We start from the raw sequence: 19,427 nt of genomic DNA, 5'->3' as shown, positions 1-19,427 counted from the left end.
TCATCAAGTCAAAAAAAATACTCACCAGTAACCAATGCATGATATAGGTAGTCTACACATACATTCTAACAGCAGGCACAGTTCTGCCCTGCCATGTGTTACTGCAAGGTTTTCCTTTTGCAGTATCTGTAGAGCCTGCAATCTTGCTTCTCCTTCTTTTCCTGCTTCGTGTGTGATATACAAGAGAATGCATCTACCACCATTTCAGGCTCTCAACAGCATCGCATCTGAAAAAGAATTAGAGAGAAGGGAAAGGCAGATGGGACAGGAATGTACATGTGGACCACACATTATGAAGAATACTGATTACTGGGTAGGAAAATTTTCTTTCTTCAAATGAGTCCACAGGTACATTCTTACAGATGATGACCCTCAGCAGTCAGCCCTGTCACAAGATTTTTGGCAGAGGATGAGAATCCTATTGTGCAAACAAATGTCTGCACCAATGCCCTACCAAAGACTGGATTCAGCTTCGGATATTTCAAGAGCAGCACCACGTGAATGTGAGAAGAATGTCACAGGTGTGCAAGAGCTAACACAGAAATCTGCTGCTACCAAAGTTGTCTGATGCTAGTTAGAAAGCGCTCTCCTTTCACTTTCCTGGTCTCACAGCAGATCCTTATGCAATTGTTACTGTGTGCCAACAGTGAAATTCCAGGATCTTGTAGGCAGCAAGTCTTCCTGAAGGGCCTGGGTTCGTGAGAATAAAAAGAAGGCCCTCCTACCACTACAACTTTTCTAGAAAAGCAGGAAGCCTCAGGAGAAACACCAAAAAGATGGGATAAAAACACCTCTACCACCATTGTAGAAGATACTTGCAGGAGTCCAGAAAAACCAAACCCTCAAAGAAAACAGCATACGAGGCTGTTCACTAGAGTGATCAGATTTCCCAGTCTTCTATGAAGGGTATTAGGCATAAAGCAAGAGCATTCATAGACTAGGATGAACAAGAATCTACACTGTAAAGGTGGTCACACAAGCATCCAGAGCACAACTTTCTAATTGGAAGAGAGCATCCCATCACAAGTCAGATGGACACAGAACTGACTGCTACAATAAATTCTGAGAACTAAGACAGATTAAGGTTCTGCTTCTTCACATTCTCAATCTCAGGAATAAGTCTCAAAGCACCACAAAGTTGTCTTCTAACAAATCCTTTCACAAATCAGGCAATGAGACAAATGAACTAACTTCCTCTGCAATGAAGAGGCATGAAGACAACCACCAGCATCTGGAAACATGCTTTCAGAAAGACAGAGATGTCCACAAACTGGTGACAAAGTAAGCATCCTGTTTGTCTTGCAGAAGCTTAAGACCTGGCTCAAACCTATACTCTTCTGCTTGAGTCTAAGACAGTAAGTACTGCAGCACTTTTTCCGTGAATTAGATTTTATGTGATTAGGAGATACAGGGATATAGATCCTCTGGATTAGAGAGGGTCACTCTACTGTCAAAGACAGAATGAGAATGATGTCAGGAAGTAGCAGAGAGGCAAAACTTAACCAAGTCCCCTTTATCATCCATATCCTAGCGTGACGTATAACAATCTTCCAAGATGACAGTGAAAATTACAGTCCAACCGAGGGAGGAGTAGGAGGCTGAAAACAGACAAGAAGAAGAAAGAAGTCTGGTACTCTCACTACCATACTTACCAGACCAATTTGAAAAAAAAAAAAGAATTAAAGGCTCTTATGAACCAAACATTGCTTCTTATCAAGGTTGGCTCCCAGACAGAAAAACATGCAAAACAACAACATGCAAGGGAAAACACTCCCAGGAACTAGAGAAGCTTTCAGTGAAATGCATACTGGGTTCTGTCTTATGAATTCCCATGCTGTCTTTCAGGGGAGCACTCTTCGTGGATGCTTGCTTCTGTGGTGGCTCTTGTGATTGGCAATCATAGTAGATAACGAAAGTGGACAGACAAGGCAACATGGCATCAAGAATGGTCTATGGGTTAAACAGTAGTGACATAAAGCATTATTCTGGTGCTAAGGCCTCTGTTGTATTTGATGATTAAGGTCCTGAAAGTAGATGGACTTCAGTGTTTCACAGCATCCATTACCTTTTATACAGCTGGCTCCTGAATGAAGTCTAACTGGGATCTTCAAGAATCTTCTTGTCTAGGAGGTTCCTTAATTAGAAATCACAGAGAAAGCCCAGAATGGAAGGGACCTCAGAGATCATCTATTCCAAACTCCACTTGACCAAATGAAATTCAGGAGTGTGAGCACCTATGTTGTAAGATGCTTGAATGACCAGGGCACACAGCAATTTCCAAGACCTTACAGAAGTATTTGGAAGGGGTCAGAAGAGGGAGCACTACCTTCAGAGACGGCAGGTGACACAGATTAGGACTTTGTTAAGAGTACTGCAATCTAAAGAAAGGGAAAAGAACAGGTAAAGACCAAGACCCATCAGTCAGCAGAGGGCAACTGACAGCAAAAGAAATGGTGGTATGTTCTCTCCTGTATGCCAAACACCAAGCAAGAAGGGACAGAGTACATCCACCCTCCATGACTACTACATAGGAAAAACGTAGAAATCTTACAAGTCAGAAGTATACCCAATATCAGAATGTACATGCAGACTCGTTTGAAAATAAGTCATCCATCTCTTTAAATCAACAATTCCTTTTCATTTGGTTCAATTATTTTTCCAGATTTTTTAATTATTTCTACTCTTCAAGCTTTTTTTTTTTTGAGTCACAGGGAACAAAATTGTTGAATTATCACCTAGAAAGCACTCTGTTGCTTACATTCTGCATTTGGGAAGATACAGAGCTATTTCTGCTAAAAATACTTCCGGACATCATTTTGTCAAATTGAAGCTAATCTGCCTCAGACACTCATAGATGGATGCTGATTAGAGTTTTAAAACACTTAATGAATGAATGAACACTTAATGAACTTTGCCTTAACCTACAAGTAATTTTGCCACTTACTACCATGTTTCAAAATAGCAGTACCCATCAACTCCAAGTGAAATTACTTTGAGGCACTAGACATATACACACTTAACTCCAACTTCCCCTTATATCAGACAAGTCACTCTGTTTTTCTTACTGCCATACAAAGTCATGGTAGTGTTGTCAATTGACAATTTAAAGCATAAGAGCTTGGAGAAGGAGACGTTAGAGCATTAATCAACTTTATTGGGTCTCCCTCCTCTCCAGAGCATTATGCCATAGGATCCTTTTTAAGTCAATCCATAAAGAGGCTGAAGTCTCCTTTCCTTTTGCCCTGCATTGTGATCTTCCTTTTGCCCTGCTCCTTCCTCTCATGATCCAGAATTCGACTGTCTCATGATCCTGGCAGCCTTCAATCTTCATTCTCAATACTGTCCTCCAGTTTTTTGAGTAAAAGATCTAGCACAGCATTTCCTCAGTGACTCCTCTACTATCTGGGTCAGAAAACTGATACTACTGCACTTCAAGAGCACCCCAGTCTGCTTATGCTCTGCTGTGCTGTCCTTCCAGCAGACACTGGAGTGTCTGAAATCCCCCATCAGGAGCAGGGCCCACATGTGAGGATGCTTCTAGCTGTTGGTAGAAGGCCTCATTCACTTTTTTCTCCTGCTCAGGTGTACTACAGCAGACATCCACTACAAAGTCATCTATACCAATCTGCTCTTTAGTCCTTACCCATAAGCTCTCAGGGAGGTCTTCATCCATGCCCAGGCAGACCTCCATGCACTCCAACTGTTCTCTCACATAAAGGGAAAGTCCTCCTCACGATGTTTCCCTTCCTCCCTTCTTAAAGAGCCTACATCCTTCCACTGCAGCCCTCCAGCCACCACATCTCTGTGATCCCGACATGATTGGAGTCCTGCAGCTGCACACATCTACCTCACCATGTTTATTCCCCACGCAATGGTGTAAATATATTTCAGAGAAACATCTAAGAATGCTGATTATTCAGAAAGAGCTTCAGTGTCACACCTTTACTGAGAAGAATCTCCAAAACTGCCACTTCCTGAATTTTCAGGTAATTATTGTGAATTTCCTGCATACCACACTACATAAATCATGTTCTTCCCAATGACTCTATAGCAATTCAAAATGAGAGCTGGCAGCAATCACTTAGTACCAGTTACAAAGATGAAAAAAAAAATCAATGCTAACCAACTGAACTGTTCAGGCCATAAACAAACACTGTAAGGAGGGCAAGGTCACATCAGGACAAAGACAGGTCTTGGAATGCTGGAGAGCTAATGATAAAAATAAAAAAACAGCAATAAAAGTAAAGCCTAGAAAAATAGTAAGCTGTTGCCAACAACTGAACTATCTCAGCTGGGGCTTGCTCTGAGTCACACTATGAAGGCTGAGAGGGACATTGCCACCATCTTGGACAACGTGCACATGCTCCCATGGCACAGAAAACAGGCTTAGAGATCTGCTGCAGATACTGCCTTAGAAAACGTGCTGTCACAGCTCAGACCAGATTGTGGCTCTGTAAGAGCACGCAGGCTACCTATCAGAGACATATCTGCTACATAAAACGCATTTCCTACTAAGCTTTGAGTTTTGGATTTTTTTTCCTGCTGTATTTGTTATTTCATATCTGTACATCAGTCAGCACAAATGCTGACAAATGAAGAAAACCACAACTCTAAAAATCAGCCATAAAGTATTTGCCAGATTTATTTATTTCAACAGCACGGGTACAGTACTAAAGTTTATGCTTAAATCTATATTGAAAGGTTTCCTACCTCCAGGCATAATCTGACCAACATCTTGCACGGTTAAAACAGACAACTTCTCTTCTGTATCCACTCTTATTACACCGTAACTCAGACAATTCATAGATAAAACTGCTTTCCCTGGAGGAGGCCCACCCAGTTCTGGAGGTCTGAAAAACAGAAAGTCAAATCACTCGTGAATAAACAGACCAGTGGCAATAAGTCCATCAAAAGCACTTTGTGTCCATCAAAGTCCACCAAAGTGCAATTCTGTCAGGTCTATTAAGGTTAAATAAAAGAATGTTTTTTCATCTCAAAATAAAACCCAAGAGTTCAAGACTGGTAATGTATTACAGTAGATGAGCAAGACAGATTGATGAAAACATCACACAGCTTCCTCTCACCCTAAAATGTTATGGAGAAGACATAGGTCTAATATGGGCAAAGAAGTATCAAGAGTAAGACTAAATCTTCTAACCAAAAGAAAATTTAGGAAGTGTTTGCAGTGCTTGACAGTCCTCTGAGCAGTACTGACTGATGACACAGAACATGAAAAGAATCCAAGTGTTGTTAAAAAAAATAATAAAAAAGAAACAGTTAAATGTGCTTTTTTTTTCTTTTAATAGGGAAAGGTCAGATCTTGCAATAGAGAAAGCATTGCCTGATATTTTAGACTTTTTGTTTCAAGTTTTCTTGTAATATTTTCCCTCAAATATACATTTTTATCAAAGCCACAGCCAATGCGTGTGTGTGAAAAGTTACATCAGTGTGTCTACTCTTAATTGAAGGATTTTGTTTCCTCAGCACATCACTTGCCATCTCCAAAAGTGAATAGCACTTTCTAGGCTAATTACTAAGTTCTTTTTTTTCTTTGTCTATTTGATTACAAGATAATATACATCAGTGGTTAATTGAAATTTCTGCATATTCTTCCTCCCACGGTAAGCAAAAGTTCTGAATTTTAAGGAATTTCCTAAAGGTCCTCTAGAAAACTCAGCAAGGACTCCACTTTCCCAAACAGTGAACAATTCTATTACAGTAAAATACTATACTTCTGAAAAACATTCAATTTTAAACAAGTAAATAAATAAATTAAAAAATCCCAGTTCCTTCAGTGCATGAAGTACCTGCAAGCCTCAGACTTTATGTGTTTGGGTCTTTGAGTACTGTTACGTGAGTACTTCTCTTTTCTGACTGTCATCAGAACTTGTATTTCAACAGTCAAGAATTTTTTTCAGTCAACTTCTCAGAAAAAAAAAATTACCTGCGAATAGCAACAGTTAGTGCCTCTGAGGAACAAGCACAGGGGCAGATTACCTCAGGCCTCAAACCTCTGGATTGAAATACATTCAGGAATGCATCACACGAAGATATTGACCCTGAAAAGAACAGTCACAATATTGGAAACCTTTTGCCAAGAGCAGGAAAGCTTGATTCTACAGTTCTTACACGAGTGCTTCTTATTGAGAACAGAACCACAACATCTAAAAATAAAATCAAATGCTTCTGACAGATCTTTACACCCGTTCAGAACACTTCCTTGCCATTAGCATGTAGCTCAAAATGTACAGGGATATTGCATGTCCTAAAGCTTTGCATTTTATGCAATCATGGTACATAAAACAGTGCAAACTTCACTGATCATGCCATATCATGTGTATAGGGTAAATACACATGTATTCATATAACAGTACAACACTGTACAACACATAACAGTTATATCCTTATATCCTTTCCAGTTGTGGGATGAAACAAACAAACCCTTCTAGCTACTTTTTTGCAGTCCACCACCACTGTAGCATTTACAGAAAACAGCCAGACTCAATTACTCTAGTAATTGAGAGTAATCTAGACCAATTAGTTAATAATATGTATTATTCATTTGAGTTAAGGCTGTAACTGCTATAATTTTTATGCCCTTGGACACTGAGATGAACTCTAGGTTAATGTACAGAAATCAGATGCATATTCCAACTCATTTTAGTAGATTTTATCTACTGCACTATATGAGCAACTACTTCAAAACTGGCATTACAATTTATTTTAAAAAGACTGTTCCAAAAAACTACACTGCCAAAAGCTGTTTATATAACGAATAATAAAATGTTCCCATTGATGTTCCTCTCCACTGTTCTCAGAAGAAGAAAGGCTGTTACTGCCTCTTTTGCTGAAGACTAACTGCTGAGCTCCAACAGCGCAGGTCCAGACTTCCATGACTTACTTATGTTTCAGTTCACCTTGGACTCACAGCTCAGAAAATACACCCATACTCACATGGATTAGCTCCATCTGCCACTATTAACATTCGTAAAGAGCTTAGACTGACATCTCTCTGATCCCTCTGAGCCAAAAGTGACCAGTGCATATCACGTGATTTTACTACAGCAACACGGGCTGAAAATAAACAATAAAACATAATAATAATTAAGACACGCGTGCAGAACAAAATAAAGACAAAAATTATCATGTAAATACACAAAAATAAGTATTTACAAAACAAGTTATAATCTACTTCTATTTTACTACAACGGCACGTGTATATTCACTGTCTCCAGATGGACTTGATTACAGAATCTAACTACTTACTATAAACTCAAGTCCCAAGACAATAAATAAGTCACCTTTAAAGATCTATCAGAAGAAGCCACCAAAGTCAATCATCAATCAGTCTATCAGCACTTTTACCATTGTAATGCAGTGTTTGTTTGCTGAAGCTGACACATAACAGTGGCAAAGGAAGTCACCTGGATTAAACACCAGTGGCCTGTCATGCAGTAGACATCTTATACAAACAGATTTTTCTCTGATTATTTAATGCAATAATATTTTAAGGTTACCTTTGTATGAGCAGACTTTCTGTATCCAGGAAAGTGGATTAACCTTCATTAATGCATAGGGAATGCTGATGACATGCATCCTGTTCATAACACTCTGAGAAAAATATTCAAAAATAAAGTTTCAAGTGGCTCAAAGAATACATAGGGAGGTAGAATGTATCAGTGTCTTAAAAAAAAAGAAAAAAGTCAGAGCTATCAGAGCTATAGCATGACTCTTACACTTAACTTTTACTGCAACCAATGTGTACAGTCAATAGCATGTAAGCTATATCTGCCCAGTTGGTTACTGAAGAAGGAATACTCTATTCTTAAATGTATAGTAGTGAAATATAGCTTGAGATGGTTTATGACCTCATTCTGAAACCAAAGTGCCACTCCAAAGAGAAGATTTTGGTTACAGGTTTTTTCCTCGTTCATTCATACACTTACTGTTAATACTCCATGCCAAAGGCCAGCATCTCTTTTGAAATCCAACACATTTGTCAGTGTTTCAGCTAAAAGCAAAGGAAAAGAAGCAGTTTTATGAAAACACTCATGAATTCAAGATATTTGTTAAAGCAACTATGAAACAACACATCTAACAACTCAAAACTATGTTGCTATGTCTTTTCCTCTACAACAGAATCATATCACAGAATGGCTTAAGTTGGAAGGGACATCAAGAATCATCAAGTTCCAACCCCTCTGCCTTAGGCAAGGTTGCAAGCTGCTAGGTTAAGAACTAGATGAGATTGCTCAGGGCCCCATCCAACCTGGCCTTAATACTGCTGGGTACGTGGCATCTACAACCTCTCTGGGCAGCATGCCCCAGGACCTCACCACTCTCTCAGTATCTGAAAATGCCTTATTTATTACCATCACTTTAAAATTACAATTAAATTCATTCTAATAATTTAATCTATAAGACAAGATACTCAGTTTAGTACTATTTTGAGTGTTTGTTACCTTTGCCCAAGAAGTGTACAGACTGAAACTTTGTTTTTGATGTCAACTGAAGAAATTTTCAACTAGAAGTGGTTCAACTATACTTGAAAGAATAGTGTTAGTGGGAAATACCAACACAGCTGTATGAAAATTTCTTCAGTGCTTTCTCTGAGAAGTTAGAACTTACATGATTGAAAACACAAGTCAAAGTTTGGCATAAGATCCAACCAGATTTTGGAAGGACGTCTTTTTCTGATTAGATGAAATCTGCTTATCAAGGATGGGGGATGGTTGCATGTAAAAGAAATGGTTCTTCAAGTACTTATTAATCTTGTTTAGTTTTCCAAAAATGTAAGAGTATACACAGCTATTTCCCAATAAATAAAATACTTCAGTAAGACAGCCACATATCCATTCAGCCCCTGTGTGACTGAGAACTCCAAGAGTAGTCTCAGCCATGAACCCATATACACGGAAATACACATCTTCTATATCCTCAAATATTTTTGACCTTTAGGAAAAGTGAACTGCATTGTAACAGTGTTTGCTGGAAAAAGCAGCCAGCAGTTTCACAGCACCCTATGACAGATTCTGTATGATATTCACTGAGAAGATCGAAAGTTATTTTAAGACAGGAAACATGATTTGGTGACATAATTTTCCTGAACAGTCAAAGCAATAAGCATACCTTCTGAATATCCACATGCTTGAGTCAGTGCATGACAGTGTGCCAGCATGGAAGCATGAGATACAGTAATGCCCACTGTGCTGCCCTCTTTACTTGTTTTGTACTGAAAAGAGAAAGTTTACACGTACATTAGTTCAACAGCAAATCCAGAAAATAAAGAAAATTAACAGTAGTGAACTGAAAGGGTAAATAAAAGAGGCAAATATATACATTTTTAAAAGAAAAGAGTTTGTAAGATATACAACTTGTGTTCAGAGAATACAGTTAACACTCTACCCTAATGATACAAACTGTCCCAGAGATCCCAAAATGCCAATTATTCTCAGCATTTAATCATACTCAGTATGATATTTTTCCTGGTAATTCTGAAAGGAAAACTCTTGTTTCACAATCATACATACTACAGTCATCTCTTCTGTAGCACCAGAAGATCAAAGAATGAAAGGATTAGGGATTGGATTTAGTAGTTGGGTAGGGATGGTGATAGGAGGATGGTTGGACTAGATGATCTTGTAGGTTCTTTCCAACCTTATGAGCCTATGAAAACCTATGAACCTATGTGTTGTGACTTAAATGGGAACAGTGTAACAGCACGTTAAGCATATTCTACTGGATCACCTCGATATAAGCAATCTCAGCACTGGCATCCCGGAGCTGGGGATGCCAATCCTTAGCTGGTTTTGCCAGATGCTTCCCATCAATCACAAACCAAATGAGACGAGGCCAACCTTCAAATCAGAAAAAACAAACAAACAGAAAACCACAAGTTACTGTCATTACACTACCAAAATCTTTTTTTTTTTTCTTTTCTTCCCCCAGTATTCCAGGATAACGATGTGAACCAAGCAATGGCTGCAGCATCACAATCCTGATGGGAAGAAGGAGGAGCACTAAGTACTCTCTTGACAATAATGGCAGTTCTTTATACAGAAACTAGACGCTTGCAAGCAAACTCAAAGAGGTGACTTAACAGTAAAAAGCAATATATACATTTTTTATAGTTATACTTCAAATGAAATTTGAGTATCTTGAAAACATACCTTTGAATGTAACCACCTCACCCGTTTGAGCTTTAGGAAGGCCCTTCTGACAAGCATCAGTGGTTAAAGCTAGTGTTACTCCACAACTGCCCAAAAGAAAGCCAATTTGTTGGCTGCCAGCATCCTACAGGGAAACCATATTACAGCAAACTCACAAATAATCAGGCACAGTTTACTGCAACTTTTCCAGATTTTATAGTCAGCCAGTTTATATCACAGGAATAAAAAAGGAAAGGCCAAAAGACCTTTCATGATGGCACTGAAATCTACGCTCAAAATACAGCTTTGTTTAGGGTCAGCAATGTCAGATTAAGCAACAGTCTGGCAACCAATGGAAGAAAAGTAGCAGCAAAAACAATGGCAGTACACAGTACTGTGTATGAACCTATGTACAACCTACTATGTATTGTGTGAACCCTGTAGGAAGTTCATATGTTTCAACAAGACACAGAGCCAGTTTGATGTTGTTTCTGAGTCTCAAGGCACCAAAGAGCACAGCCTGCAGCTTTTCAGATCTGTTCTACCTGCCCCTGTTCCCACTGTTCAGCCTGAGAGCTGAAAATATCACACTTCTGTGTTATACTTTGAGAAAAAAAAGCACAAATATTTTCCAAAATAACATATTAAAATAATTTCTAGGTTTGCACCCTGAAATAATAAAATTATTAGGTTCACAAAATTCTGTCCCATCTCTCAATATTAAACACTTTCCATATTTACACCATGTACTTCAGTCTATGAGCTACTGAGGAGCAGAGTGAGTAATTCAGCTGAAGTACTGTTCTGCTTTCAAAAGTGCAGGCTTGGAGGGATCCTATGTAAGATGTAGACAACACCCATTCCTCTCCAATTCATTTATGAAGCTACGAATTTTTAAAATGTATTTGCCTACCTTTCTTGTTAGTGGAACTTCTATTGGGACAGGGATAAGTTCTGCCAGGAGACATCCATAAAATGCCACCATGAACATAACTGGATCACTGTTAGGAAATACAAGAGCTACCTACAAAAATACATTAGAATAACATGAAATGCTTTTTGTTGTCATTTGGGTGGCACATTTTTAAATTTGTGGGACAAAAATGTCACAGCACTGCTCAGGATCACAAACTAGGATGACAAATAGTAAGAACTGTGATTATATAGTATTAAAATCACAGTGTTACAAAGCTGAAGCTGTTTCTAACTCTCTTTTATCCACACAGCTTACTTTAAACAAACCTACCCGGTCTCCAGGTTTTAGCAGTGGTTCATTCCTACTGGTGAGCTTGTTCAGCAGAGTGTATGCTAACTTCAAGCTCCGACTCCACAGCTTGCCTAAAGATGAGGAAGGAATAAAAAATAGAGGCTACGATTGCAACATTCAGCCAGCAATTGTTAATTATGATATAAAAGCAAGTAGGTTGTACTAGTACAGAATTAGCATTACAATTAGCAAATACTGGGGAAAATCAAACTGCTTGGGTTAAAGAGAAAAATCCTAATCTGGACAGAAATATAACTGAAATTTAAGAAACAGAGGTTAGGAACAAATGCCATATTATCCAACACTCTGTGAAAGGCCAGTTCAGTGCTAATACAGCTTTCAATAACACAGAACAAAAAAGTTATCCAAGCTATTAAATTCAAGGACAAAAATCTAACAACTATTGGAAATAGTAAAAACAAATGTTTAGTATGTAGCCTTCAAAAATAAGAACTGATAAAAAAAATACAGCTGATCATACAAAAAGCTAAGCAACACCTAAACTCTCCCACTGAAAATGGTAAATCAGAGCATGAAGAACCCAGGGAGCCACGCTGTGACACAGCATGCTCATATCCAGTGCTTCTGTATAACTTTAAGTTTTGTTGAAAAAAGATACACAGAACTCTTGTGGATCAAAACAAACACTACATTTTTACAGACATGCTCAAACAGTGCAGCTGGCAAAGTGCAAATACAATTTAAGGCTTGACTTCTTTTTTTATTTTTTTTTTAAACATACAACTAAACATGACCTTCTAAACAATTTTCAAGTTCTTAAAACTCCACTGTGAGGTAATGAAAATAATGCACCCACTCAATTACATTTCCTTTAAACATACTTCACCTGTAAGAATGCAAACTAAAACTGAATTATTTCAACAGACTGTACAAATAAATGCAAGCTACAGTTAGTTGCTATGGGGATTACAACTATTTTCAAAAGAAGACCCAAACAATTCATAATTACTGTAATATTTCACTGATACATGAAAGTCTTGCTTCCTATCATACTAACCTTCGTATGATCCTTCAGTACAAATTTTCTCTATAATGACATTCAAGAACATATATGCATGCTAAAACTTTTTAAGTTTTAGCCTTAGTAATCTGTTACTTGTTCCTAATTTCACAGCAATTTATTTTTAGCTTTCTTTTATAGGATTTTCTATGCAAAAGGACACAACTGTCTGAAATTAATAAACAGTCACAAGAATCAATGTTATCTATTTCCCTTCATAACCTTTTTTTTTTTTTTTTCACACACAATGAACTTTTAACTTGCATTTGAATAGCAGTCTCAAAGGACCTGTCCTGAGCAGTCTGGTCCTCCTAAGTAAGGCCAGCCATTCATTCTACAATGAGAACCTGCTTCTTTCTTACACTTACCACCAATACCTACCATAGGTCAGGGTATAAACAGCTTTCCCAGTTGTATCCAATGCAGTCAGACAGGGGGCTTTCGGCTGGGTGGTTCCCCAGCGCTGCAAGGCTGCCAGCAGAGAAGGAGGCCAGCTGGTCACCACACCAATGGGTTCACCTTTAAGTACATTCATCTGATTTCCTTCAGGCTTCGGTTGATTTGGGTCAGGCTGTTGCACTAAAATCAGAAAACAGTAAAGTGGGTGAATGTCAGTCTTCATCAAATGTGCAAATTACACTTAGGACCATTCTACAAACCATACTCCTCCTTCCTCGCAGCTAACAATGCTTCTCCCCTGCTTCACAGTGATGCTAAGTTAATTGTCTGTTGGCTTCATAAAAAATAATTACCATCACCTTGCAGATCTGATTCCACACCGTTCAAAGAAGATGGCCACAGGAACAGAACCTGAATCCTGAGTTCACTCTTTTTTTCCCTACTGTGAGAAGATGGTATTTTCTGCTGTTTGCTCTGCACATCTATTTGGATGTGTAGATTTTGAATGAAAGTCTACACCAAACCGAGAAGCATTATCAGAAAGAATGGCTTCAGTGCCAACTGGATGTACTCTCATCACACCACATTTTAAACAGGTGAAGAATAACTGTGTGGTTAATAAAATAATAAATATAAAACAAAATAATAAAACAGATCAGGTGAAATGCTCCTGGTATTACAGAATATTTTGGCTGATTTCATACACTTCAAGCTTGCCTGAAAAAACTTCACAGAAAGAACAGAACTGCAAACACTTCCTATTTTAGAGCATCAAATAAACAGTACAGGGAATCTAGCAGCAACTGCTGAAAACGCAGCACTTAGAACAAAATTTTCATTTAATCCTTAAGACTGAGTGGAAAAAAATATGTTCTCCAGGATTAACTGATGCTTCTGGTTTTAAAGAAGGCATTTTTGTTTTTCAAAATGGTTTACTTTCTGTCTAAACAGATGCATGCAAAATAGAAAACCAATCAGCAACTAAGCAGTATCTGCAGAATATGTAGAACCACTACACTTTTATGCAGCAGATACATAACATTGTGCAGTGTAGTCTAAATATTCAGTTCTTCTTAACCTCTAATATCATAAAAGTATATAATATTCCAAGCAGGATATTAACATACATGCAAACAATGTTAACCTAACGAATTCCAGATAAAATTAAGTAACCCTTCTCATTTAAGAAGTCTTGGACACTGATGTCAGCTAAAATACATCTTTTCAGAAGAGGATGTGGGGGTTCATAGAAAACATGCTGCGTTCAGGCCAACAACTGTCATCACACTGTCCCAAACTGTGCTGGATCAGAAAGTTTTCCAAAGCAATGAAGGAATGTAGAGCATAAGTACACAAAGTAGGAGGGCTGAGTCAAATATTATGCTTTACTTGCTATATTATAGACAGAACGGTCATATGCTACCAAAATTATATTGTGATTACTGCTTCTCTTTAGGAAGAAAAAACAGCACTTGCAAAGCCTTATCAGTTCTATTTTGAATTGCTTACACAAAGAGTGAAAATTGTATTTAAAAGACAATTAACCTTCTAGTAGTTCTTCAAAATCATCAACAAAAAACTCTTTCAAAGGTGGGCGCTTTGGTCTTTTCAGGGTATTCAGAAGCTGCTGGATTTTAGAGGACACTCTGCTATTCACTGGGACACCTGCTAAACAGAAAGGATGCATTATTTACCATGTATAAATAAACATACACACACATGTTTTCACGTGTGTGAATCACTCCAAGCTCAGCACAGATTTCAGGTGGAAGAGTCATTCAAAGTGAATAGCTTGTTTGGGTAAGAAAGCTTTAAACAGTAACACTTTTAAACAGTAAGAGGGAGGAGGTACTCCAGGCACAGAGCAGGTCTCCATGTGCAGCATGTGGAAGAGCCCAGAGTGGAGCAGGGAGATATGGCCTGAAGGGCTGCAGCCCGTGGAGCCCACAGGTGCAGGTCCCTGCCTGGAGCTGCTGCCTGCAACTCTGGACTGCTGCAGCAGTTCCTGCAGAATGGACCCTGCAGTACAAGATCCATTTAGGAGCAGTGCCTGAAGAGCTGCACACCATGGGAAGCCCATGCGAGATCAGTTCAGGAAGGATGGCATCATCCTGTGGGAGGGACCTCACATGGAGGCATAGGAAGACTGTGGGGTAGTGGCAGAGATGAAGCACCGTGGGCTGTCCTGGTAAAGGAGGAGATAGATGGGAGAGAGGGGAAGGCATTTTCAGTTTGCTTTTAGTTTCTTGCTGCTCTCATCTGTTAGCAACAGGCAGTACTATACTCATCTCCCTGCACTGAGTCTGTTTTGCTTGTGATGGTAATTACTGAAGGATCACCCTGTGCTTCCCAGTGGCAGGACACAGGAAATGCAAAACAGCCTTTCTTTGGCAGACGGACACACTACAGGAAATGCAAAACAGCCTTTCTTTGGCAGACGGACACACTGCACCATACTGCTGTGAATAAAGAGTGGGCTTTGGTGGAGGCATGGCACACGAAGGGTGTCACACTCAGTTCTGCTCATTCAGAAAAAGGGACACACATGGTAGGAGGTTTACAATACAATTACCATCTCCAGTTTCCAAAATGCTGCTGTTGTAGCCTCTGGGAACTCCTCGTACTGATGCTACTTGTGGTCGCTCATGATGCACATGTTCCACCAGACCAGTGGTTACATCAGGAGGTGCTGAGTGGTTATCTGTAGAAATGTGAGAAAAACAAATGAGCCCCTCAATCACATTAAGATTCAGTGTGTCCAATGCTGCTTTTTAAGGCATTCTTGCTGTCTTCTTGTTTTTGACAAAATTGCTTTCTTTAATCAAATCATAACCAAAATCTTAAGGGGGAATGAGAATGCTGCACTAAATTCTGAGAGGAACTGCTTTGTCTTCCCAGCGTGGAAACAAGCTTTTTAAAATTCCAAAGTGATCCTAAGAAATTCAGACACGAGTAGAAAGATGGGTCACTCCATCACTTCAAGGGGAAAGCAACAACATCTGCTATGAGTAAACAGCTCATGCCTAGAAAGAAAGGCTGCCTCATCTCTTGGTAAAAATAGGGGCACCTAAAATCTAACCACTGAACTGGAATTATATTCTAAGTCCCATAGGATGAGAAGGTACAAAAGCATAATGTTTTGAAGAGGGAAATTTTTCCCCAGGATAACATCAAGCACTTACCTAAGTTCTGTAGGCAATAAGAGGAAGACTTTTTTTATTAAGAAAAGCAGATTAAGATTTACAGTGGCCAAGATTTAAAGTGGTTTACGTTTTATTACATCATCCTTTCCCTTCAGCAGCTTTTCTTACCACACTTTTCCTAGTCACCTAATGTGTCTCTGTATCAGAGCTTTCTATTCTTGGTACAGATTGTCCATACTTCACAAGCAGTACTAGTGAGAAAAGCTGGATTACCTGTAACGTGTGCTTAAAAAACGTGCACTTAGAAGTTAGTGTAGATGTCAACACTGATCACACCTTGGTGCACCACTGATCAAAACAGATGAAGCACAGGGTTTCCTTAGTCGTGATGTGGTCACATACGGCCAGACATGACAAACTGTTGAATTTCAGTGGTGCATGATACAAGCAATTAATATTTAACTGCTCTGTAACATACATGTACATAGGGAAAGCAGGGCAATTCTCAAATTCTCATTAAGCCAAAGGACTCAACAATCACCCCATAATAACTGTAAAGAGAAAACTTGCATTGTTTGGAACTGTACCATGTTTCTACAGTACCGAAGAACACTAGGAAATACCACCATTATTAATTATTGTGGTCTATTTTATGGAATGGTTTTGAATGCAATCACAGGCCAAGAAATTTAAGTATAGGGAGGAAGTGTTCAAGTAAGGAACATTTGAATTACTCATCTCAGGAACTGGAGACCTGAAATGTTCAGAATCCTAATGAATAAAAATTGGATTTCAATAGGAAAAAGCTTATGAACAGAATGCTGCACCATGCTGGAAGAACTGCATGGAGTCACACAGCTCACCAGTGATAGCCCTTGAAGAATTTTTGGATGGCAGAAATTCTGCAGCAAGAACCAAGGCCTGGGAAGACACAGACAGTGCTGTGAAAGACGTATATTCACCCATCAATTTTAGGAAGTGATTAGCCCTAAGGTAACAAGTGGAGATAGGAAGATAGTTGGACTACATGATCTTGTAGGTCCTTTCCAACCTAATGTATCTATGAACCTATGAACCTGTAAGTGTTTATAGCTCTGCTCACAGATTTCCTGAGCTTACAGATAAACCACTCACAGCTCTAAGCATTTTTAGTGGGAATCACAAGAAGAAAGTTTCTTCTCATACTTTCCAGACTCCACCACTGCAGTGATAAATCTTATATTAGAGAGATCTGACTTGCCAGTATTAGGCAGGACCACAAAATTCTTTTGTTTGGGTAAGATACCAGAAAGACAAAGTATCACTTGATTTAACAAATGCTGGATTTAAAACCAGTAACAATAAAACATGGCAGCTATACGTAAAACAAATCCATATAATCACTTTGCAAGGTTTATAGAAAGCCCAGGTATTCAGAAGAAACTGAAATGCTCTTGCTATGCACTACACAGCTTTCATTTTTTTTTAAATTGTATTAATTCCCACTTTCACCTAGGTCCCAAAACACTGACTTCATAAAGCATACTTGAAAGGCTACAGAATCCAATATTAAAGTATTAACCCATTGTATTCACAAACCCTAGATGAATTATTAATTTGTAAAGCTTTCATTCCTTTAATATACTAGCAAGAACAACATTCAGAGATGTAATTGCAGTGTGGCTTCATCAATGGAAATCCTCAAAATGCCATTCTGAATAGAAGATGTTGACACCACAAAGCACTAAGGTGACCCAAAATGTACATCTGGGCCATGCACTGGATGCCATGTGCATATAGGTACATATACCAGAATCACAACAGAGAATAAAACATACCAATGAACCCTGGTACATGTATATAGTTCAGAAACTATACTTAAAGCACAGAAATTGAAATGCTGAAAGGATGTGAGTTTTACCATGTATATTCCTGTTAAGAAAAAGCACATGCAGGCAAGAGGTAGATTTTTGAAATATAAAAACTCACCAACTGAATGTGCAGCAAGTAACATAGGGAAGAAGTATTTGGGGATGCTTGTAGAAGAGCTGAGTTCAAAGAAATCACACAAAAAATGAGAATGCTTGGGAAAAAAAAGAACATAATCATCTCCAACTGAAAATAAGCACATAAAAAAACTACATGTGGAGGTGATGCTCTACAGCATTCTGGTATTTCACAAGCACCTCACACACAAGTACTACCCAAATCAGTGTCCCTAACCACAGAAGTGGAATGCCAGGGGTGCTTACAAACAACTTCTCTGCTGTCCACAGCTACTGTGTCCTACAACACGAAGAAAACTGATCTTCACACATCTGCCCTGAGGAGGCAGATTCCTTCCATGCACACACACGGAGTAATTTCCATTCAAGGACTTATGCTCAGATGAAAATCACATTAATTTAATCATATAAGCATTCTACTCATAAGTCTGTGAGAGTCCATGAAATAAGTCTATATTGCCTGGAGACACTGTGACAAAGTGCAGAAAGAGAAATGGGGGGTGGACAAAAAATCATGCCAACAAACTTGTGACCAGGGGACTAATGTTAACTGGATTCAGACTGAAGTAACTTTCAAATACGGATTAGAAGAGACAGAGACAATAAATGCAAAAGATAAATGCAGTAACCCAAGAAAAAAATGCATGAGATATAATACAGAATAGGTATCAGACAGAAAGCAGTCTCTAAGGAAGAACCTCATAATGAAGATTTAAACACTACAGAAAAGCCCTAACCTAAGCAGGAAGCTGGGTCAGACACAGATTGCTGTATCTCATTTCATCTCATGGAAATTACTCAATAAAAATGGGCATTTTAAATAAGTTTATTAAATTCTACTGGAACAACACTAAAAAAAAGACAGCACACCAACCCAGCTACAATGGCTTAGGATCCCTTCCTGCATATTCTTCTTCAACAGAATCTTAGAAACCTTGCTTTGAACACTCTCACAATCTCCTGCTGAAATACTAACAGAGCAATCATAGTTCAGACACCTGCCTCAAAAACTGCTATGTAAAAACAGAGTAAGCATGGAGTTGTGTCAGGGGAGGGTCAGCTGGGGGGGGAGGAAAAGGCTCTGCCCCAGAGGGCAGTGGGCACAAACCCGAGCTGCCAGAGCTCAGGGAGCATTGGCACACTGCCCTCAGCAATAGGGGTTGGGTTTGGATGCTGCTGTATGGGTGCAGGGGTTGGACTCAAGAGATCCTTGAGGGTCCCTTCCACCTACAACTCTATGAGCTTCTAACAACCCATCCCTGATCATCCTTCCTGATAGAAACTATAATTACATGTTTATTTCCCATTACTGAAATTTCAAACCATTCCATTGTACGCAGTTAAACATTTAGCTACTTCACTCTGGACTTCAAACTGTTAATTAGGCTTTGATATTGCATACAGTTTTCATGATTACATGCTCTAGATAGATAGATCTTAAGAAGCTGGTTGTAAAATTTGATG

The 19,427-nt window shown here is 38.9% G+C and overlaps 1 protein-coding gene across 2 annotated transcripts in view; it reads right to left on the bottom strand.

Moving 5' to 3' along the window:
- Nucleotides 1–19,427, bottom strand: part of DIP2A (disco interacting protein 2 homolog A) — a 104,952-nt gene that overhangs the window by 25,404 nt on the left and 60,121 nt on the right. For both annotated transcript variants that reach the window (XM_065750732.1, XM_065750734.1), the window contains exons 6-18: nucleotides 15,408–15,536; nucleotides 14,381–14,500; nucleotides 12,818–13,015; nucleotides 11,395–11,486; nucleotides 11,062–11,172; nucleotides 10,170–10,293; nucleotides 9,748–9,857; nucleotides 9,130–9,232; nucleotides 7,947–8,011; nucleotides 7,518–7,611; nucleotides 6,955–7,074; nucleotides 5,945–6,059; nucleotides 4,711–4,850 (exon numbers count right to left, since the gene is read on the bottom strand). In XM_065750732.1, the coding sequence (XP_065606804.1) occupies nucleotides 4,711–4,850; nucleotides 5,945–6,059; nucleotides 6,955–7,074; nucleotides 7,518–7,611; nucleotides 7,947–8,011; nucleotides 9,130–9,232; nucleotides 9,748–9,857; nucleotides 10,170–10,293; nucleotides 11,062–11,172; nucleotides 11,395–11,486; nucleotides 12,818–13,015; nucleotides 14,381–14,500; nucleotides 15,408–15,536 (1,521 nt within the window). The remainder of the gene's footprint in view (nucleotides 1–4,710; nucleotides 4,851–5,944; nucleotides 6,060–6,954; nucleotides 7,075–7,517; nucleotides 7,612–7,946; nucleotides 8,012–9,129; nucleotides 9,233–9,747; nucleotides 9,858–10,169; nucleotides 10,294–11,061; nucleotides 11,173–11,394; nucleotides 11,487–12,817; nucleotides 13,016–14,380; nucleotides 14,501–15,407; nucleotides 15,537–19,427) is intronic.

This window comes from Cyrtonyx montezumae, unplaced genomic scaffold (assembly GCF_038088225.1).
Source record: "Cyrtonyx montezumae isolate F1298 unplaced genomic scaffold, pur_monq_1.0 scaffold_7, whole genome shotgun sequence".
Lineage (NCBI taxonomy): Eukaryota > Metazoa > Chordata > Aves > Galliformes > Odontophoridae > Cyrtonyx > Cyrtonyx montezumae.
Note: the sequence above shows the minus strand (reverse complement) of the source record. Positions and strands in the feature narration are given on the sequence as shown.